General features: G+C 42.0%; 1 protein-coding gene across 9 annotated transcripts in view; it reads right to left on the reverse strand.

Annotated features, from left to right (window-relative positions):
* The window catches only part of SETX (senataxin), a 109,918-nt gene extending 90,277 nt beyond the window's left edge, over positions 1-19,641 (reverse strand). For 3 of the 9 annotated variants that reach the window (XM_055541474.1, XM_055541473.1, XM_055541466.1), the window contains exons 1-4: positions 18,624-18,903; positions 17,708-17,820; positions 14,882-14,997; positions 10,696-10,879 (exon numbers count right to left, since the gene is read on the reverse strand). In XM_055541474.1, the coding sequence (XP_055397449.1) occupies positions 10,696-10,879; positions 14,882-14,937 (240 nt within the window). In that variant the 5' untranslated portion in view covers positions 14,938-14,997; positions 17,708-17,820; positions 18,624-18,903. Of the gene's footprint in view, positions 1-10,695; positions 10,880-11,496; positions 11,658-14,881; positions 14,998-17,707; positions 17,821-18,623; positions 18,904-19,535 lie in introns of those variants that run through there. The other 6 variants (XM_055541469.1, XM_055541467.1, XM_055541470.1 and 3 more) reach the window with 6 other exon arrangements.
* Positions 19,642-19,851: the final 210 nt, after the last annotated feature.

The raw sequence follows: 19,851 nt of genomic DNA on the forward strand, positions 1-19,851 counted from the left end.
ATAGGAGACAGTCTACCTGAAAAAGAATTCAGAATAATGATAGTAAAGATGATCCAAAATCTTGAAAACAAAATAGGAGTTACAGATAAACAAGACTAGAGACAAAGATTGAGATGATGCAAGAAATGTTTAACAAGGACCTAGAAGAAATAAAGAAGAGTCAATCAGTAATGAAAAATGCAATAACTGAGATTAAAAGCACTCTGGAGGGAACCAACAAGAGAATAACAGAGGTAGAAGAGAGAATAAGTGAGGTGGAAGATAGAATAGTGGAAATAAATGAAGCAGAGAGGGAAAAAGAATTAAAAAGAAATAAGAACAATCGCAGAGACCTCTGGGACAATGCTAAATGCCCCCATATTCGAATCCTAGGTGTCCCAAAAGAAGACAAATAGAAAGGCCATGAGAAAATACTTAATAGTCAAAAACCTCCCTAAAATAGGGAAGGAAATAGCCACCTAGTCCAAGAAATCCAGAATACCAAACAGGATAAACCCAAGGCAAAACAACCCAAAACTTTATTAGTTTGTTAATCAAACTAACAAAGATCAAACACAAAGAGCAAATATTAAAAGCAGCAAGGGAAAAGCAACAAATAACACACAAGGGGATTCCCATAAGGATAATAATTGATCTTTCAACAGAAACTCTTCAGGCCAGAAGGGAATAGCAGGACATACTTAAAGTGATGAAAGAGAAAACCCTACAACCAAGATTACTCTACCCAGAAAAGATCTCATTCAGATATGAAGGAAAAATCAAAAGCTTTACAGACAAGCAAAAGCTGAGAGAATTCTGCACCACCAACCAGCTCTTCAACAAATGCTAAAGGATCTTCTCTAGACAGGAAACACAGAAAAGGTTTATTAAAAAAAAAGAAAACCCAAAGCAACCAAGTAAATGGTAACAGGATCATACTTACTAATAATTACCTTAAATGTAAATGGGTTAAATGCTCCAACCAAAACACAAAGACTGGCTGAATGGACGCAAAAACAACCCCTATATGTTTGAGGGACCCACCTCAAACCTAGGAACACATATATACTGAAAGCAAAGGGCTGGAAAAGACATTTTATGCAAATGGAGACTAAAAGAAAGCAGGACTAGGAATACTTGTATCAGATAAAATGAGCATGATAAGACACAAAGAAGGACATACTATATAATGATCAAAGGATCAATCCAAGAAGATGATATACCAATTATAAATGTATATGCACCCAACATAGGAGCACCTCAATATGTAAAGCAAATGCTAACAAGTATGAAAGGGGAAATTAATAGTAACAAAGTAGCAGTGGGGGGCTTTCATACCTCACTCACACCTATGGATAGATCAACAGAAAATTAGCAAGGAAACACAAGCTTTAAATGATACAATGGACAGTCAGACCTAATTGATATCTATACAGCATTTCATCCAAAAATAATGGATTTCCCCTTTTTCTCGAGTGCACATGGAACATTCTCCAGGACAGATCACATCCTGGGCCATGAATTTAGCCTTGGTAAATTTTAGAAAAGGCAGAGGAACCAAAGATCAAATGCCAACATCCGCTGGATCATTGAAAAAGGAAGAGTTCCAGAAAAACATCTATTTCTGCTTTATTGACTATGCCAAAGCCTTTGACTGTGTGGATCACAATAAACTGTGGAAAATTCTTCAAGAGATGGGAATACCAGACCACCTGACCTGCCTCTTGAGAAACCTATATGCAGGTCAGGAAGCCAACAGTTAGAACTGGACATGGAACAACAGACTGGTTCCAAATAGGAAAAGGAGTTCATCAAGGCTGTATATTGTCACCTTGTTTATTTAACTTCTATGCAGAGTACATCATGAGAAATGCTGGGTTTGAAGAAGCACAAGCTGGAATCAAGATTGCTGGGAGAAATATCAATAACCTCAGATATGCAGATGACACCACCCTTATGGCAGAAAGGGAAGAGGAACTAAAAAGCCTCTTGATGAAAGTGAAAGATGAGAGTGAAAAAGTTGGCTTAAAGCTCAACATTCAGAAAATGAAGATCATGGCATCTGGTCCCATCACTTCATGGGAAATAGATGGGGAAACAGTGTCAGACTTTCTTTTTTGGGCTTCAAAATGATTGTAGATGGTGATTGCAGCCATGAAATTAAAAGATGCTTACTCCTTGGAAGGAAAGTTATGACCAACCCAGATAGCATATTCAAAAGCAGAGGTCCATCTAGTCAAGGCTATGGTTTTTCCTGTGGTCATGTATGGATGTGAAAGTTGGCCTATGAAGAAAGCTGAGCGCCGAAGAATTGATGCTTTTGAACTGTGGTGTTGAAGAAGACTCTTGAGAGTCCCTTGGGCTGCAAGGAGATCCAACCAGTCCATCCTAAAGGAGATCAGTCCTGGGTGTTCTTTGGAAGGAATGATGCTAAAACTGAAACTCCAGTACTTTGGCCACCTCATGCGAAGAGTTGACTCATTGGAAAAGACTCTGATGCTGGGAGGGATTGGGGGCAGGAGGAAAAAGGGACGACAGAGGATGAGATGGCTGGGTGGCATCACCGACTCGATGGACGTGAGTTTGAACGAACTCCGGGAGTTGATGGACAGGGAGGCCTGGCATGCTGCGATTCATGGGGTCGCAAAGAGTTGGACATGACTGAGCAACTGAACTGAAATTTTTAAAAACTGAAATCATTTCAAGCATCTTTCCTGATCACAATATGGTAAGATTAGATGGAAAAAAAAAAACTATTAAAAATACAAACATGGAGGCTGAACAACATGCTTCTGAATAACCAGATCAAGAAAGAAATCAAAAAGGAAATAAAAATATGCATAGAAACAAATGCAAACAAGACAATCCCAAACCTATTAGTTCAGTTGCTCAGTTGTGTCTGACTCTCTGCGACCCCATGGACTGCAGCACACCAGGCCTCCCTATCATCCATCACCAACTCCCGGAGCTTGCTCAAACTCATGTCCATTGGGTCAGTGATGCCATCCAAACATCTCATTCTCTGTCATCACCTTCTCCTCCAGCCTTCTATCTTTCCTAGCATCAGGTCTCTTCTAATAAGTCTGTTCTTCTCATCAGGTGGCCAAAGTACAAGAGCTTCAGCATCAGTCCATCCAGTGAGTATTCAGGACTGATTTCCTTTAAAAGGACTGGTTGGATCTTCTTGAAGTCCAAGGGACTCTCAAGAGTCTTCAACACCACAGTTCAAAAGCATCAGTCCTTTGGCACTCAGCTTTCTTTATGGTCTCACATCCATACATGACTACTAGAAAACCATAGCTTTGACTAGGTGGATCCTTGTTCGCAAAGTAATGTCTCTGGCTTTCTAATATGCTGTCTAGGTTGGTCACAGGTTTTCTTCAATAGAGTAAGCATCTTTTAATCTCATGGCTACAGTTAACATCTGCAGTGATTCTGGAACCCAAAAAAGCAAGTCTCCCACTGTTTCCACTGTTTCCCCATGTATTTGCCATGAAATGATGGGACCAGATGCCATGATCTTAGTTTTCTGAATGTTGACTTTTAAGCTAGCATTTTCACTTTCCTCTTTCACTTTCATCAAGATGCTCTTTAGTTCTCCACTTTCTGCAATAAGGGTGGTGTCATCTGCGTATCTGAGGTTATTGATATTTCTCCCAGCAACCTTGATTCCAGCTTGTGCTTCATCCAGCCTGGCATTTCCCATTATGTACTTTGCAAGTTAAGTAAGAAGGGTAACAATATACAGCCTTGATGCCTTTCCCAATTTGGAACCAGCCTATGGTTCCGTGTCCATTTCTGTTGCTTTCTGATTTGCACACATATTTCTCAGAGGCAGGTCAGGTGGTCTGGTATTTCCATCTCGAAGAATTTTCCAGTTTGTGTGATCCACAGTCAAAGGTTTTGGCATAGTCAATAAAGCAGAAATGGATGTTTTTCTGGAACTCTTCCTTTTTTCATGATCCAGTGGATGTTGGCAATTTGATCTCTGGTTCCTCTGCCTTTTCTAAAACCAGCTTGAACATCTGGAAGTTCACAGTTCATGTACTGTTGAAGCCTGGCTTGGAGAATTTTGAGCATTACTTTGCTAGCATGTGAGATGAGTGCAACTATGCAGTACTTTGACATTTTTTGGCACTGCCTTTCTTTGGGATTGAAATGAAAACTGACCTTTGCCTGTTCTGTGGCCACTGCTGAGTTTTCCAAATTTGCTGGGATATTGAGTACAGCACTTTCACAGCATCATCTTTCAGGATTTGAGACAGCTCAACTGGAATTCCATTACCTCCACTAGCTTTGTTTGTAGTGAGGCTTCCTAAGGCCCACTTGACTTCGCATTCCAGGATGTCTGGCTCTAGGTGAATGATTAGACCATAGTGGTTATCTGAGTCATGAAGATCTTTTTTGTATAGTTCTTCTGTGTATTGTTGCCACCTCTATTCAATATCTTCTGCTTCTGTTAGGTCCATACCATTCCTGTCCTTTATTGTGCCCATCTTTGCATGAAATGTTCCCTTCGTAGCTCTAATTTTCTTGAAGAGATCTCTAGTCTTTCCCGTTGTATTGTTTTCCTCTATTTCTTTGCACTGATCACTGAGGAAGGATCTCTTGGCTCTCCCTGTTCTTCTTTGGAACTCTGCATTCAAATGGGTGTATCTTTCCTTTCTCCTTTGCCTTTAGCTTCTCTTCTTTTCACCGATATTTGTAAGGCCGTCTCAGACAACCATTTTGCCTTTTTGCATTTCTTTTTCTTGGAGATGGTCTTGATCACTGCCTCCTGTACAATGTTACGAAGCTCCATCCATAGTTCATAGTTCTTCAGGCACTCTATCAGATCTAATCCCTTGAATCTATTTGTCACTTCCACTGTATAATCACAAGGGATTTGATTTAGGTCATACATGAATGGTCCAGTGGTTTTCTCTACTTTCTTCATTTAAATCTAAAATTTGCAATAATTTTCCAAAACCTATGGGGTTTGGTAAAAGCAGTGCTAAGAGGGAGGCTCATGGCAACACAAGCCTACCTCAAGAAACAAGAGAAACATTAAATAAACAACCTAACTTTACACCTAAAGCAACCAGAAAAAGTGAAAAGAATCCTGAAGTTAGTAGAAGAAATCATGAAAATTAGAGCAGAAATATAGTGAAGAAGAAACGAAGGAGACTATATCAAAAATCAACAAAAGTAAAAGCTGGTTTTTTGAGAAGATAAATAAAATAGACAAACCTTTAACCAGATTCATCAAGGAAAAAAAAAGAATCAAATCAATAAAATTAGAAATGAAAATGGAGAAATCACAACAGACAACACAGAAATACAAAAGATCAAAGACTACTATAAGCAATTATATACCAATAAAATGGACAACTTGGAAGAAATGGACAAATTATTAGAAAAGTATAACCTACAAAAACTGAACCAGGAATAAACAGAAAAGCTTTAACAGACCCATCACAAGCACAGAAATCAAAACTGTAATAAAAAATCTTCCAACATACCAAAGTGCAGAACCTGGCTTCACAAGTAAATTTTAGCAAAAATTTAGAGAAGTGCTAATACCCATCCCATTCAAACTCTTCCAGAAAATTGCAGAGGAAGGTAAACTCCCAAACTCATTCTATCAGTTCAGTTCAGTCACTCAGTTGTGTCCAACTCTTTCAGACCCCATGAATTGCAGCACGCCAGGCCTCCCTGTCCATCACCAACTCCCAGAGTTCACTCAAACTCACGTCCATTGAGTCGGTGATGCCATCCAGCAATCTCATCCGCTGTTGTCCCCTTTTCCTCCTGCACCCAATCCCTCCCAGCATCAGTCTTTTCCAATGAGTCAACTCTTCGCATGAGGTGGCCAAAGTACTGGAGTTTCAGCTTTAGCATCATTCCTTCCAACGAACACCCAGGACTGATCTCCTTTAGGATGGACTGGTTGGATCTCCTTGCAGTCCAAGGGACTCTCAAGAGTCTTCTCCAACACCACATTTCAAAAGCATCAATTCTTCCGTGCTCAGCTTTCTTCACAGGCCAACTCTCACATCCATACATGACCACTGGAAAAACCATAGCCTTGACTAGACGGACCTTTGTTGGCAAAGTAATGTCTCTGCTTTTCAATATGCTATCTGGGTTGGTCATAACTTTCCTTCCAAGGAGTAAGCGTCTTTAAATTTCATGGCTGCAATCACCATCTACAGTCATTTTGAAGCCCAAAAAATAAAGTCTGACACTGTTTCCCCATCTATTTCCCATGAAGTGATGGGACCAGATGCCATGATCTTCATTTTCTGAATGCTGAGCTTTAAACCAACTTCTTCATTCTCCTCTTTCACTTTCATCAAGAGACTCTTTAGTTCCTCTCCTCTTCCCTTTCTGCCATAAGGGTGGCGTCATCTGCATATCTGAGGTTATTGATATTTCTCCTGGCAATCTTGATTACAGCTTGTGCTTCTTCCAGCCCAGCGTTTCTCATGATGTACTCTGCATTAAGTTAAATAAGCAGGGTGACAATACACAGCCTTGACATACTTGACGTACTTTCCTATTTGGAACCAGTCTGTTGTTCCATGTCCAGTTCTAACTGTTGCTTCCTGACCTGCATATAGGCTTCTCAAGAGGCAGGTCCAGTGGTCTGGTATTCCCATCTCTTGAAGAATTTTTCACTGTTTATTGTGATCCAGTCAAAGGCTTTGGCACAGTCAATAAAGCAGAAATAGATGTTTTTCTGGAACTCTCTTGCTTTTTCCATGATCCAGCGAATGTTGGCAATTTGGTCTCTGGTTCCTCTGCCTTTCCTAAAACCAGCTTGAACATCAGGAAGTTCACGGTTCACGTATTCCTGAAGCCTGGCTTGGAGAATTTTGAGCATTACTTTACTAGCATGTGAGATGAGTGCAATTGTGCGGTAGTTTGAGCATTCTTTGGCATTGCCTTTCTTTGGGATTGGAATGAAAACTGACCTTTTCCAGTCCTGGGGCCACTGCTGAGTTTTCCAAATTTGCTGGCATATTGAGTGCAGCACTTTCACAGCCTCATCTTTTAGGATTTGAAAGAGCTCAACTGGAATTCCATCACCTCCACTAGCTTTGTTCGTAGTGATGCTTTCTAAGGCCCACTTGACTTCACATTCCAGGATGTCTGGCTCTAGGTAAGTGATTATACCATTGTGAATATCTTGGTTGTGAAGATCTTTTTTGTACAGTTCTTCTGTGTATTCCTGCCACCTCTTCGTAATATCTTCTGCTTCTGTTAGGTCCATGCCATTTCTGTCCTTTATCGAGCCTATCTTTGCATGAAATGTTCCCTTGGTATCTCTAATTTTCTTGAAGAGATCTCTAGTCTTTCCCATTCTGTTGTGTTCCTCTATTTCTTTGCATTGATCGCTGAGGAAGGCTTTCTTATCTCTCCTTGTTATTCTTTGGAACTCTGCATTCAGATGGGTATATCTTTCCTTTTCTCCTTTGCTTTTCACTTCTCTTCTTTTCACAGCTATTTGTAAGGCCTCCCCAGACAACTATTTTGCTTTTTTGCATTTCTTTTCCATGGGGATGGTCTTCATCCCTGTCTCTTGTACAATGTCATGAACCTCCGTCCATAGTTCATCTGGCACTCTATCTATCAGATCTAGTCCCTTAAATCTATTCCTCACTTTCACTGTATAATCATAAGGGATTTGATTTAGGTCATACCTGAATGGTCTAGTGGTTTTCCCTACTTTCTTCAATTTAAATCTGAATTTGGCATCACCCAAATACCAAAATCAGACACAGATGCCACAAAAAAAGAATACTATAGCCTAGTATCACTGATGAACATAGATGCACATGTCCTCAACAAAATACTAGCAAACAGAATCCAACAACATATTAAAAAGATCATACATCATGACCAAGGGGGCTTTATCCCAGGGATGCAAGGATTCTTCAATATTTGCAAATCAATGTGATACACCATATATTAACAAACTGAAAGATAAAAACCATATGGTATATCTCAATAGATGCAGAAAACGCCTCTGACAAAATTCTACACCCATTAATGATTTAAAAACTCTCCAGAAAGCAGGCATAGAAGGAACATACCTCAACATAAAAGCCATATATGACAAACTCACAGCAAACATTATCCTCAATGGTGAAAAACTGAAAGCATTTCCTCTAAAATCAGGAACAAGACAAGAACACCCGGTCTCACCGCTACTATTCCAACATAGTTTTCAAAGTCCTAGCCACACTAATCAGAGAAGAAAAAGAAATAAAGGGAATCCAGAATGGAAAAGAAGTAAAACTCTCAGTTTGCAGATGACATGATCGTCTACATAGAAAATCCTAAAGACACAACAAGAAAATTACTAGAGCTAATCAATGAATATAGTAAAGGTGCAGGATATAAAATTAATACATAAGAATCCCTTGCATTCCTATACACTAACAATCAGAAAACAGAAAGAAAAATTAAGGAAACAATCCCATTCACCATTGCAACAAAAAGAATAAAATACTTAGGAATAAATTTACCTAAACAATCAGAAGACATATATAGAAAACTATAAAACACTGATGAAAGAAATCAAAGATGACACAAATAGATGAAGAAATATACCATGTTCATGGACTGGAAGAATCAATATAATGAAAATGAGTATACTACCTGAAACAATTCATAGAGTCAATGCAATCCCTATCAAGCTACCAACAGTATTTTTCACAGAACTTGAACAAATAATTTCAAAATTTGTATGGAAATACAAAAAACCTTGAATAGCCAAAGCAATCTTGAAAAAGAAAAATGGAACTGGAGGAATCAACTTGCCTGACTTCAGACTATACTACAAAGCTAGTCATCAAGACAGTATGGTACCGACACAAAAATAGACATCGATGGAACAAAATACAAAGCCCAGAGATAAACCCACACATCTATGGACACCTTATCTTCAACAAAGGAGGCAAAAATATACAATGGAGAAAAGATAAATCTCTTTAACAAGTGGTGCTGGGAAAACTGGTCAACCATCTGTAAAAGACTGAAACTAGTGCATTTTCTAACACCATACACAAAAATAAACTAAAAATGGATTAAAGATATAAATGTAAGACCAAAAACTATAAAACTCTTAGAGGAAAACACAGGTAGAACACTGTCTGACATAAATCACAGCAAGATCCTCTATGATTCCACCTCCCAGAGTAATGGAAATAAAAACAAAAATAAACAAATGGGATCTAATTAAACCTAAAAGCTTTGCACAACGAAGGAAACTATAAGCAAGGTGAAAAGGCAGCCTTCAGAATAGGAGAAAATAACAGCAAACAAAAACAACTGACAAAGAATTAATCTCCAAAATATATAAGCAGCTCATGCAGCTCAATACCAGAAAACTAAATGACCCAATCAAAAAGTGGGCCAAAAAACTAAACAGACATTTCTCCAAAGACGATATACAGATGGGTAACAAACACATGAAAAGATGCTCAACATCACTCATTATCAGAGAAATTCAAAGCAAAACCACAATGAGGTACCATCTCATGCCAGTAAGAATGGCTGCCATCAAAAAGTCTACGAACAATAAATATTGGAGAGCGTGTGGAAAAAAGGGAACCCTCTTACACTGTTGATGGGAATGCAAATTGGCAGTCACTATGGAGAACCGTGTGGTAATTCCTTAAAAACATGGAAATAAAACTGCCATACGAACCAGCAATCCCGCTGCTGGGGATATACACTGAGGAAACCAGAATTGAAAGAGACACATGTATCTCAATGTTCACTGCAGTGACAACAGCTAGGACATGGGACCTAGATGTCCACTGCAGACAAATGGATAATGAAGTTTTGGTACATATACACAATGGAATATTTATTATTCAGCTATAAAAAAAGAACGCGTTTGAGTCAGTTCTAATGAGGTGGATGTAAGTGGAGCCTATTATGCAGAGTGAAGTAAGTCAGAAAGAGAAACACCAATACAGTATATCAACGCATATATATGGAATTTAGAAAAGACAGCAACAATGACCCTATATGCGAGATAGCACAAGAGACACAGATGTAAAGAACAGACTTTTGGACTACGTAGAAGAAGGCGAGGAAGGGATGATTTGAGAGAATAGCATTGAAATATGTATATTACCAGGCGTAAAACAGATGACCAGTGTAACGGGCACTCAAAGTCAGTGCTCTGGGATAACCCAGAAGGATGGGGTGGCAAGGATGATGGGAGGGGGGTTCAGGATGGGGGGACACATGTACACCCGTGGCTGACTCATGTCGATGTACGGCAAAAGCCACAATAGTGTAAAGTAATTAGCCGCCAATTAAAAGAAATAATTTAAATTTTTTTTTAAAAATGAAAAGAGAAAAAAAAAATAACTATTGGCCATTCAAACACCTGCCTGTAACACTGTCAAACACAATGACATAAAAACATGGAACCAAAAAAAAACCATACATCATTTCATAAAAGTGCTTTATATAAAATTACTGTAAAAGGAGGATTATAAAATTCTGCTTTAGGTGTCAATTCAATTCCATTAGTCAATAAGCAATTACTTAGCACCCACTCTCTACAGGTAATGAGTTAGGTACTAGCAGTACTTTAACCTTCACAGTTTAAATCATACTGTCAAGGTCCTTGAATGCTTCCAATACAGTTCAAATGTATCCCCTTCCTAGTTATCAAGCTCAGGAAAAAACTGCCCACCTCATATAAATTACCTCATGTAAGAACGGCAATTCCTCCCTTGCCTTGTGGTATTCAGCCACACACTCCAAGCAGTAGCAGAGGTCTTCATCAGCTGTCTTAAATTCACTGGAGTGGGTCTTGGATGCATAGCGTTGCAGGAAGTCAGTGGTGGAAGTACCACCTGGGGTACACCAACAACATGTACTCATTCTGCACCTGTACCCAGAAAAGAAGACATTGAAAAATTAAAGGAAAATATGACACAACACTTCATCAGGACTATGCTGGTAGAGAATGGGTACACTTCCTACTAATGATCCTGTCTTCAACTTAAAATGTGCCTCCATCACATCCAGAACATTCTGCTGGCCAGCTTACCAATCCCTGGCTAACCTCAATCTGAGACTACTTGTAAAAACTTTTATCTGTGATATATGAAAAATAATGCAATGAAAGCAGTTAGTAACAAACATCAAAAGGTGACATACAGCTGTGCTATAAAGAAGGCTCCAAACTACTCAGTACCGATGGAAAATATACAGAAACAGATTTATCAATGTTCTCAAAGCGCAGACTTTGGAGGGCTTCCCTGGTGGTTCAATGGTGAAGAATCCACCTGCCAATGCAGAAGACAGAGGTTCGATCCCTGGTCCAAGAAGACTCCACATGCCTTGGAGCAACTAAGCCTGTGTACCATAACTATTGAGCCTGTGCTCTAGAACCTGGGAGCCACAACTACTGTGCCCGAGTGCCCTACAACCCATACTCTGCAACAAGAGAAGACATCATGATGAGAAGCTTGAGCACTGCAATGAAGAATAGCCCCTACTCACCACAACTAGAGAAAAGCCCATGCAGCAACTGAGACCAAGCACAGCCAAAAATAAAGTACAGACTTTGGAGTGTTCTAAATCATGTACTGGACGGAGTCAAGTCAAAAGCTCAGGAAACCTTTCACATTCTCTGAGGCCATCTTCCAGAAATTCCTGGAAACCTAAAAAATCCATAAATATTACTCCACACCAATAACAAAACTTCATACAGAGAAGAATTTTTTCTATTGGTTAGAAAGTACATATATGAATTTGCACGTGTGTGTATAAATTGCTGCCCATAACTCACTGCTCATCAATTTAGTATAAACCATAATGGCTACAAATACAACAGCTACAAGCCTATTACTACTGAGTTTCATACTTTCATACTACTGAGTTTTTGATAGTTTCCAATTTTGGATTGGTATAATACCATCAGAGCCTCCACCATCCAAACTCAAGTAAAAAGAGTTAAGATAAAATTAATTTCCCCAATCCCAGCAGTCTCAAAGAGAACAAAGTAGCAAGATGGTACCTGGAAACAAGAGGAAATCCCAAGAACCAAATATGTCAAAGGCTTGAAGGAAAACCGAGTCAAGTTTATCAGAACTACAGATGGCATGAAGCAGAGGATTAGCAAACAGGGTGGAAGCCAAATCCAAAGACATCTCCAGTTCTAATGAGGTGTAATAAAAGCAAGCTAAGATGCCACTAAATGCATATAAAAGCAAAGAGAAAGTTCACTGTCAGTAAGCAGTATACTATGGCTAAACAGAAAGCACATGTTTTGCACTGAAACAAAAGGCTGGGGCAGGGAAAATATAAGTGAGTCTGGGGCATCTTGTAGCAACAGAAATAAAGTGCTCAAAACACAGATGGATGGGAGCATGTCAAAGGGACATATTAGCCACCAACTTGATCCCTGTGGCCAAAGCTGAAAGAATTTTGAGTAACAAAATAGTGTACTATTGGATTATAAGCCACAGTACAAATATACATGAATCCATACTGATACAAATGAATAAACAAATGTGGAGAAAGAGACAAATTTTTCTTATAAAACAACTGCAAATAATATAGATACTCCCTATTCCAGAAGTGGAGCTTAATCTCATCTTGAGTCAAGGCTGGACTTGGTGAAACACTTTCAATGAAAAGTGAAAATCACACATACAGTGGAGATGCCTGGCAAACAAAACCTTAACCAAGTCATCAAGGTTAATATCACCGGTGCTAAGCCATGTTGATAACCCCTGACACAGTGTGATGAGGCAGGAACTTCAACTCTGCAATATACTGCCCAAAACCACAGCCCCAGTCTATCCCCAAGAAAAACATCAGACAAGGTATTATCCAAACAGCTATGAGCTGTCTTTGACGACAAAAAAGAAAACCACACCCAAGTGAAATCAAACCAAGTGTTTTATACTATGAAAACGTTTTATGTTTTATTGGGAACTGGGCCAGGAAATTACCCAACAAACTTCATTTGAAACCTTGATTTGAAACATTAACTATCTAATGAATGTACAGTATCAGCCTAATGGGAAAGTTACAAACCCATCTGTAAACCCAATGAAATTCATTTCCTCACTGGATGAACTTAAACCATTCATTCTCATCAGGAGGGACAACATTCTCAAGGATGAAAACTAGTGGGACACAAAAAAAGTCTCACTCTTTTTATGTATAAAGCAGATATACATAAAGAGGTATGTAATATATTGGTGCTATTAAAATCTATGGGAAATTCATAGGACAGAAATGCCTAAAAAGCTTCCTTTCAGAGAGGGAGAAGGGACAACAAAAGGTTAAGAAATATGATTCAAGTCATTGCTTATTTGGGGACAGAAACTTCAATGTGTGAAATTTTTAAATGCATATCACCCTAAAATTCAGAATGAATAAACTCTGCTAATGGGAGATCGATCACATCTTGACAAATCTTATAACTTCTGGATAATCAAAAACATGCATGCCTTGTGAACTGGATTTTTAAATTAATTAAATATTAACTGCATTTTTTTTCATGCTTCTGAAAAGAATTCAGGGCAGCTTTCAACATCAAAGTACATATAAAAAAGGACATTTTAAAAGGAGATTTAGAGAGAGAAATCAAAACTGATTTAGAAAAAATTTCACTAAGTCCTAATTTAGGAGCTTCCTGAAAAGCAGAGCAAAAAGATAACATGAATTACACAGTCCTCCTCTGAAAAGCAAAAAATATGTGAGTTAGACTGGAGAGTCTTGCCCTTTCTTGACACTACTTCTAATTCAATAACATTTTTTAAGGGTGCTGCAAACAAGGGAATACGGAGTAATATAATGGACACGATGTCACTATGTCTCTGCAGAATATAAATTTCAAAAAACTTCTTATACCTTAAAAAACAGTACTATAATACCAGAAAGTCTGCACAAGCTGGGTTTTTCCCATTGATGAAATCTAATTTATTAAGTTTCACTTTCTACAGGGTGTGGAAACAGAAAACAAAACTTAGGGGAGATTTCTCAAACATCAATTGCTTCAACCTTGATTTGAGCAGGTAATGGACTGCAGTCAACTGAAACTTTGAAGAAATGAACATACTGAAATACAAATAAAATGCTGTATACTTTAACTATTAAACAGTTGTTCAGTCACTAAGTCGTGTCCGACTCTTTGCAACCCTCCAGACGGCAGCATGCCAGTCTTCCCTGTCCCTCACTATCTCCCAGAGTTTGCTCAGGCTCATGTCCACGAGTCAGTGATGCTATCTAAGCATCTCATCCTCTGCCACCCCCTTCTCCTTTTGCCTTCAATCTTTCCCAGCATCAGGGTCTTTTCCAATGAGTCGGCTCTTCACATCAGGTGGCCAAAATACCGGAGCTTCAGCTTCAGCATCAGTCCTTCCAATAAATATTAAGGGTTAGTTAGCAAAAGAAACCTTCTATTAAGAAAATTATGGAGGGACCTCCCCAGAAGTCCAGTGATTAAGACTCCACACTTCCAAGGCAGGAGGTACATGTAAGATCCCTCATGAGCTGTCAAAGGAAAAAAAAATTATGGAGTTTGATTTTTACTCAACTCATTCAAAGAGCTAGCCTAGTTCCACATTCCAGAAAGCAAAATTATAAATTTTCTCAAAGTAGATGGAAGTTACTGCCATACAACAGGTAAGAAGGGAATTCAGAACACAGAACAGTGCTCTAGAGTCCATCAACAACAGAAACATCTGTTTCCATAGCTCCTCTCAAAAGGTCATAAACGGGTGTTGTTATGTCCTTAAAACAAAATCATCATTGGCCTGATAGTTAAGCCCAAAAAATGTGAACAGGGTAAAGTAAGTATATTGTGATTTTTCTTTACAGGGAAAACTGCTGGTAGATGGCCATGAACCTTGCAAGTTTGTGCACAACTCACTTCTTCTGGAAGGCAGTTTTGTTAATTTCATCAGTGTTTTTACTGCTGGGAACCATTACTGAACCACAAATGCGGGTGTCCAGGGAATCCTCAAGCTGCAGAAATCAGAGCTGCTCCTGTGTATTAGAGAGAGAGCTGATTTGACGATCACAAAGGATGCTTCAACAGAGATGTAACTGTTACTTTCCACTGACTTAGCCAGGGCTACCATTTCTCAGTAACAGCTGGCCAGACACTTCATATAACAATCACTTTCTTCTACCCTTCCTAGCTAAAACTTCTTGGAATTTTTTATCTATTGGCTGCACCAAACAGCATGTGGGAACCTAGCTCCCCCACCAGGTATCAAACCAGTGCCCCCTGCATTAGAAGCCAGAGTCCTAACCACTGGACCACCAGGGAAGTCCCACTTCTTGGAACTTTTAATTATTAAAAACTTCTTCGCAATTGCTTTCATTTATTTTTGCCCCCTTAGCTGGGCCAAGTGGCTTGTGGGATCTTAGTTCCCCGAAACTGAACTAAGGGACTGAACCCAGCCTGCGGGAGTGAAAGCACTGAGTCCACTGAGAACGTTTCAGCACCAGCAAGCTAACCCTTGAAAAAATAATTTATTTGGTTCCTTTGCACTCTGGGTTCTATCTTACATTTCACTGAATGTTTTCACAAAAGTCCCTAATAATCTCTGTAATATCAAATCCAGTTGGTTCTTTACTGAACTCCAAAACATGAAAATGCCAACATTTAGTCCACAGCTAAGATAAAATTCTCCTTTTACTTCCTCTACCCAATCTCTAGAACCATCTGGTTCCTTTTCCCCCTCCTAATATCAGAATGTCCAAAGGTTTGTCCTCAGGATTCCATCCTCCTCTTCATTCAGTATCCTCTTTCTAGGTGACGTAATTCAACCCATTAACTACTACTTATACTGAAGCTTCCCAAAAACTAAAAATGTATTTGAACTCAGTGCAATGCTTACCTATGTTTCAGCTACTCAGCAACAATAGCCTAGCCTAAAATTCCAGAAAGATATACAGCTGTCCCTCAGTACTTGCAAGCAATTGGTTCTAGAAGCTAAACCCCCACCATGGATACCAAAATCTGCAGATGGCTCAACTCCCCACATAAAACAGTGTAGCACAAAGAACACAGCTGGCTCTCTGTATTCACATATGTGAAACCTGAAGATATGGAAGGCCGACTCTACTCAATATCCAACTGTATAGAAAATCTCTACTCACCTGACTGGTGCGTCAGAGTAAACAGGACCAGAACAGAACAAAGTCCTTCCCTTAAATCCGTGATCTGTCCTGTATTCTCTATATCCATGATATTACCATGCAGTTTTCAAACCAGTAACCTGTTAATTGTATTCTCTCTTCCCTTAGATCCATCTCTACACGTTCCACAGTGTCTACCACCTTAATTACATCTGCACTTAACAGTGAGACTGCCACTGCCTTAATACATTTTCACTATTTGCCTAGATTCCTTAAGAAAACATAAATGACCTGCCTCTTGTTTGATCCTAAAGGAGGTCAGTCCTGGGTGTTCATTGGAAGGACTGATGTTGAAGCTGAAACTCCAATACTTTGGCCATCTGATGTGAAGAGCTGACTCATTTGAAAAGACCCTGATGCTGGGAAAGATTGAGGGCAGGAGAAGGGGACAACAGAGGATGAGATGGTTGGATGACATCACCGACTCGATGGACATGGGTTTGGGTGGACTCCAGGAGTTGGCAATGGACAGGGAAGCCTGGCGTGCTGCGGTTCATGGGGTCACAAAGAGTTGGACATGACTGAGCGACTGAACTGAGCTTGTTTGATCCACTATCAATTCTTCCCCAAAATGCTGCCAAAGGCCAAACCAAAAACTGGACTTTGAAAGCACAAATGACTCTTCTACATTTGGGCAATAACTTTTGAGCTCACCACACCAGTCCCTGCAAGAGCTGGCTTCAGCATCATCTATTGCCGTTTCCCCGTCATTTGCTCTTCCTAAAACGCCTCCTGGTATTTGGCATTACCTGCATTTATGGGAGCTCTTCTGCCTTTAACACCTACCCTTCAGACCTCTACCTGGATCTTAAACCTGAATACACATGACTCACCAAAGGAACTTGGCAGACCTCTACCTGGATCTTAAACCTGAATACACATGACTCACCAAAGGAACTTGGGAGAAAAAAGCAGATGGTGAGATACCACTGATAAAATTCAGGTTCAATCTAAAACAATTCCAGCAGTGAGTCCAATAAAAAGACAGATTTGAGATCTACCTATGTGCAATTCATCTCTGAGCATCATCATGCCTGGGGGCTAGTAGTCTAACTCAGCCCCTCCCTTTCCAGTTTCTTTGACTTTCTTCTCAGTCCTCTCAGGACTCTACACAGTTTCTAGCACTACATTCACCTTGTCAGGCTGAAGTGCTTACTGTCAGATGTTTCCCACATACATGCTCCATCTTCAAAAATTTTGAGTCTTTCAGGGGGGCAAGGATGTGTTTTGTATATACTTTACTTCAGTGCTGGGCACATATTAAATGACCAAAAAAAATGCCTTAAATGTTAACTTAACAATTACCTGGGGTAGTTCCTGGTGGTCCAGTGGTTAAGAAATCACCTGCCAATGCAGAAGCCATAAGTTCCATCCGTGGTCCAGGAAAATCCCACATGCCCTGGGGCAACTACTGAATTCTGCCCTAGAAACCATGCTCCACAAGAGAAACCACCTCAATGAGAAGCCCACACACCGCAACTATGAGAATGCCCACAGCAACTAAGACCCAGCACAGTCAAAAATACATAAATCTTAAAAAAAAAATCACCTGAGGTGATGGCCTACAGAGAAGTGATCCTCTCAGTTGAGATGCCTGGATTTGGGAGTGGGTGAGGATCTGCATTCATATACACCCAGACTCTGGCTCCGCAAAGAACATTTCTGAAAAGGCAAAACAAAAGTGAGGAAGTGGTTTATATACTCTCGTTTCACATAAACACTTACAGAGCGGAATGTACCATTTGATGAAAAAGCTCGGACTCAGATTATAGACAACTTGCCTGTGGGTCTACTGCCATTCTGACTCCACAGGGGAAAGTAGTTTCACGGGAGACCTCGTCCCCACATAGGGGACAGCGAGCCACTTTCTCAAAAAAAAAACCCAATTAGCAAATGTGAGTTCAGCCCTAGGACCGTCAGTAACTAATTCATCTCTGTCGCTTTAAATGGCAAACCGATCCTTCGAGCCTCGTGACGGTTCCTTCACGGTCTTGGTACACTGTCGCTCCTGGGAGATGGGGAAAGCGGCAAAGCCCCTTGTGGCTGGCTGTCAGCGATACATCGCCTTCAGGTGGGGCAGGACTCAGGTGGCAACTCGGAAATGGCCCTCTCTCCAAAGCCACGGACCCCATCAGGAGAAAGGAGGGGGCGTCGAGAGGGCAGACTTTCCACAGCGAGACCCCCCCCCTCCAATCAGTCCTACCGAAACTACACAGAGCCTAGACCCAGAACCGCTCACACGGGACCGCAGTGTAGACGACGTGAAAGGAGAGGACGGGGGTCCCAATGCCCGAGGCCCCGGGGCGCGAGAGGCACAGGAGGGCGGTCCAGCGGACACGGCGGGGATGCTCCCGCTTCGCGCGCCTCAACTCTCCCGAAGGACGCGGCTAAGCTCGCGCCGCCCCTCCCCCACCCGCCCCTGCCTCACGCGCCGCGACGGTTACTCCACGCTGCCCGGCACTCACCAGCCGCGGGCGCACTCGGGCCCGCCGGGCCTGCAGCATCCAGCCCGCCGTTCTCAACCCTGCTCGGCCTCGCGCCGGGGGTTAACCTGCCTCCATGCCTCGGCTCCACAGTCGGCCGAGGGCGGAAGCGCAGGCAGCGCAACCCCAAGTGCCCCCGTCAGCCAACTAGCGGGCGCCGCGAGCTCAGGCCCGCCCCCTGCGCGGCGTCGGCCGGCCGCAGGCCCGCCCCAGCCGCCACTCTCTTGTTTTGATGCCCCCCGAGGAGCGGGGCTCAGCCAAGAGGCCGGGAAGCCCGGCGTGGCGCCACTTCCGGGCTAGGGTCTGGCCAATCAGGAGTGTCTTGCGGAGCGGGACTGGAGGGAGGGGCAGGAGGGGGAGGGAGGGAGGCGGAGACGGAGGCAAGGGCAGGAAGGTGGGGGGAGGGAGGGAGGCACGCAGGGGCAGGAGTGGGGGGAGGGAGGCAGGGGCAGGAGTGGGGGCAGGGAGGGAGGCAGGGGCAGGAGTGGGGGAGGGAGGGAGGGAGGCAGGGGCAGGAGGGGGGGAGGGAGGGAGGCAGGGGCAGGAGTGGGGGGACGGAGGGAGGCAGGGGCAGGAGGGGGAGGGAGGGAGGCAGGGGCAGGAGGGGGAGGGAGGGAGGCAGGGGCAGGAGGGGGAGGGAGGGAGGCAGGGGCAGGAGGGGGAGGGAGGGAGGCAGGGGCAGGAGGGGGAGGGAGGGAGGCAGGGGCAGGAGGGGGAGGGAGGGAGGCAGGGGCAGGAGGGGGAGGGAGGGAGGGAGGCAGGGGCAGGAGTGGGGGCAGGGGCAGAGGCCCCTGAGGCAGGCTTGCGGCCCAGCGTTGACCGCGGCCTGGCCCAGGATTTGTGCCAGCAGCAGCCGCGCCTGACAGGCCCACCCAGGGGCCCCTGTACGCCTACCCTCCTGCCTTTTCCGTTCGGTTGTGTTTGTTCTCTCTTCGACGCCTCACGAGTTTCAGCAGAGCCTGTTATGAGTTGCGAAGCAAATATTTTTTCTCTTTAGATTTAACACCTAAAATAGGATAGTGTGTAAACAACACGTAATTCGTGGGAAACTGATATATACTTAGTAAAAAAAAAAAAAAAAGACTGCATAGAGAAGAAATAATAGAGAGGAAAACAGTACAACCCCCTGGAAAGCCTACCCTTTTCTTTCTTGACGCTACTACTGACTGACGACGACGACGAGGCGCCACCACTAGCTGAGAAGGCGACA

Source organism: Bubalus kerabau, chromosome 11 (assembly GCF_029407905.1).
Source record: "Bubalus kerabau isolate K-KA32 ecotype Philippines breed swamp buffalo chromosome 11, PCC_UOA_SB_1v2, whole genome shotgun sequence".
In the NCBI taxonomy this organism is placed as follows: Eukaryota; Metazoa; Chordata; class Mammalia; order Artiodactyla; family Bovidae; genus Bubalus; species Bubalus kerabau.